This window comes from Sinocyclocheilus grahami, unplaced genomic scaffold, assembly GCF_001515645.1.
Source record: "Sinocyclocheilus grahami isolate Dianchi unplaced genomic scaffold, SAMN03320097.WGS_v1.1 scaffold4157.1, whole genome shotgun sequence".
NCBI classification, from domain to species: Eukaryota; Metazoa; Chordata; class Actinopteri; order Cypriniformes; family Cyprinidae; genus Sinocyclocheilus; species Sinocyclocheilus grahami.
The window spans coordinates 30536-32639 of NW_015509149.1; the positions used below are offsets into that span (position 1 = coordinate 30536).

Here is a 2104-nt window from a genome sequence, read left to right on the forward strand (position 1 = left end):
AAATGTAGCATTATTTAAGACTAAAGTTCATTTTTATAAAATATATGTATTTAAAGTTACTTATGAACATATAAAATCCATATGCACAGATACCTGGACATTGTTACTGTTCATAACTAACGTGCATTGTAATTAAATAACTATTAATAATCATCATATATATGACAGAATCATATGCTATAATATATATTCATATATGGCTAAATTATATATAATAATATAATATATAAAATCAATTTATGGCTGAATTGAGAGTAGAAATAAAACATTGCCTTATTATTTGTGTCTGTAGAACAGAATTCAGGTCTGAACGGGTCAAAGGTAACAAAATGCACGAATTCGGATATTTACAATCTCAATTTCTGCGTGAAATTCATTTTTCTTCAGTCTGAACTGTAAACACGTTACTAATGTAAACTCCTCCATTCAGCCTCTGCAGCACAACAGGGCGTGAGTTCACCGTCTATTTAACTTCCTATTTCAGTGCAATTAAAACAGTGAATCTTTTTTTAAATGTTGCTGTGGGTTTAATAAAAGCAGTACCGCAGGCTGCGCGCATTTGTTTTACCTTACTCTTCTTCGTTTACAGTAGCCCAATATTTTCTTGTCGGACAATCTTTTCAGTTTACAAACACAGGAAACGTTACCGGAAGTGCTCTCTGGGGAGAGCGTCTGTCACGTGATCACCACACTGGCAACAAATTAAAGGCTACTTCCGGTGTAAATAAAGTCCACGAGTGTAATGAGTTAATTTTATTAATATATAAAATGTTGTGGTGCTTGCGAAAAGTAACTTTTATTTGATATTTGGAAACTAGGAAATATAATTATATCCTTTCTAACATAAAGGTTTTTTTGTGACATTGACGTTTTAATTGACAAATTTCAAAACAAAGTCAAACAAAAGACAACAAATGGGACATGTTCCGCCTATGTATATTGACCTATTGTTTGGGTAAGTCTCCTTTATAAAGGAGACTAAAGCAAAATTGTGCAGACAATGTGTTAAACAAATTTAATACAATCAAGTCACTATCATCAACTCATTTATAAAATATCCTTATTAAATTATGGACACCAAAAAAATGCAATTTACTAAAATGAAAATATTTTGCATACTTAAATTGACAGCTATTTTTGAACAGCACACATAAAATCACCCTATTAACAGATATCACTGAAACAAGTGTCCTAAAATAAATTAACTCCTGTTTGTGTGACAGCCCTCGGCTCTGAGAGAAAAGAGAGAAAGAGAGTAAGGGGAACAGCCCACGCTTTAGCCACTCAGAAACGCTTTCCACCTGTGAATCATTTTGCACATTCAGTTTAGCTGACATTACGTTTGCAGACACAGTGCGTCTCAATCCTGGTTCTGGAGGGCCTCTGCAGCGACTTATTTAATAATACACTTGATTTATATAATCAGGCTCATTAGTAAATGCCCTAATACCTAAACTGGGTTTTCCAAATGAATTCAATACTTAGGTGGGCATGAATCTATGAGATTCATTCACTTTATGACCTCTGCAGATGCATATTTTTTTGCTAGCTTAGTCATTGAAGTCAGTATCATGTACCGCTTATAAGTCAACATTTTAGCAACCTTTAGAAAACCGCAAATTTCAAAATGACGAGATGAGGGGGATAATGTGACATTGTCTATTGGTAGACCACAGATATTCAAACTAACTACAGGTCCTTCCCTAGTTCCTCTATCTCATCAAGGAAGAAATCCATGTCCTTGGTGGTCAGCTGAGGAGAAACAACAACCATACGGAAGAAGTTGACGTGTCCATCCATGGGCTGGTATCCCACCATCATGGTTCCACGCTTCATCATTCTCTCTTTGATGACTGGCGCCACCTGATGGCGTACATTGAACATGAGCAATCATTCTGTGCTCAATAATGAAATTCTCTGCCATATTATTTGTCATTCTACATTTAAACGAAGCCGACCTTTGATAACCTTTCCTGGTAATCCGCACTGTTCTCCTTCCCTCTCAGACTGGGTGGAATGAACCAGAAGCAAACGTTCACAAAACGCCCCTATTGGAAAGCACACACCATATATAAACATATAAACATGCATTATATTTACGTAA

At 35.4% G+C, this 2104-nt stretch overlaps 1 protein-coding gene across 1 annotated transcript; it reads right to left on the reverse strand.

Annotated features, from left to right (window-relative positions):
- Positions 1–1135: 1135 nt before the first annotated feature.
- Positions 1136–2048, reverse strand: LOC107576687 (cysteine sulfinic acid decarboxylase-like; the record flags this gene model as incomplete). Its single annotated transcript, XM_016262829.1, has 2 exons — positions 1136–1863; positions 1959–2048. Coding segments are annotated over 2 exons (264 nt in total), but the record flags the coding sequence as incomplete, so codon positions are not given.
- Positions 2049–2104: the final 56 nt, after the last annotated feature.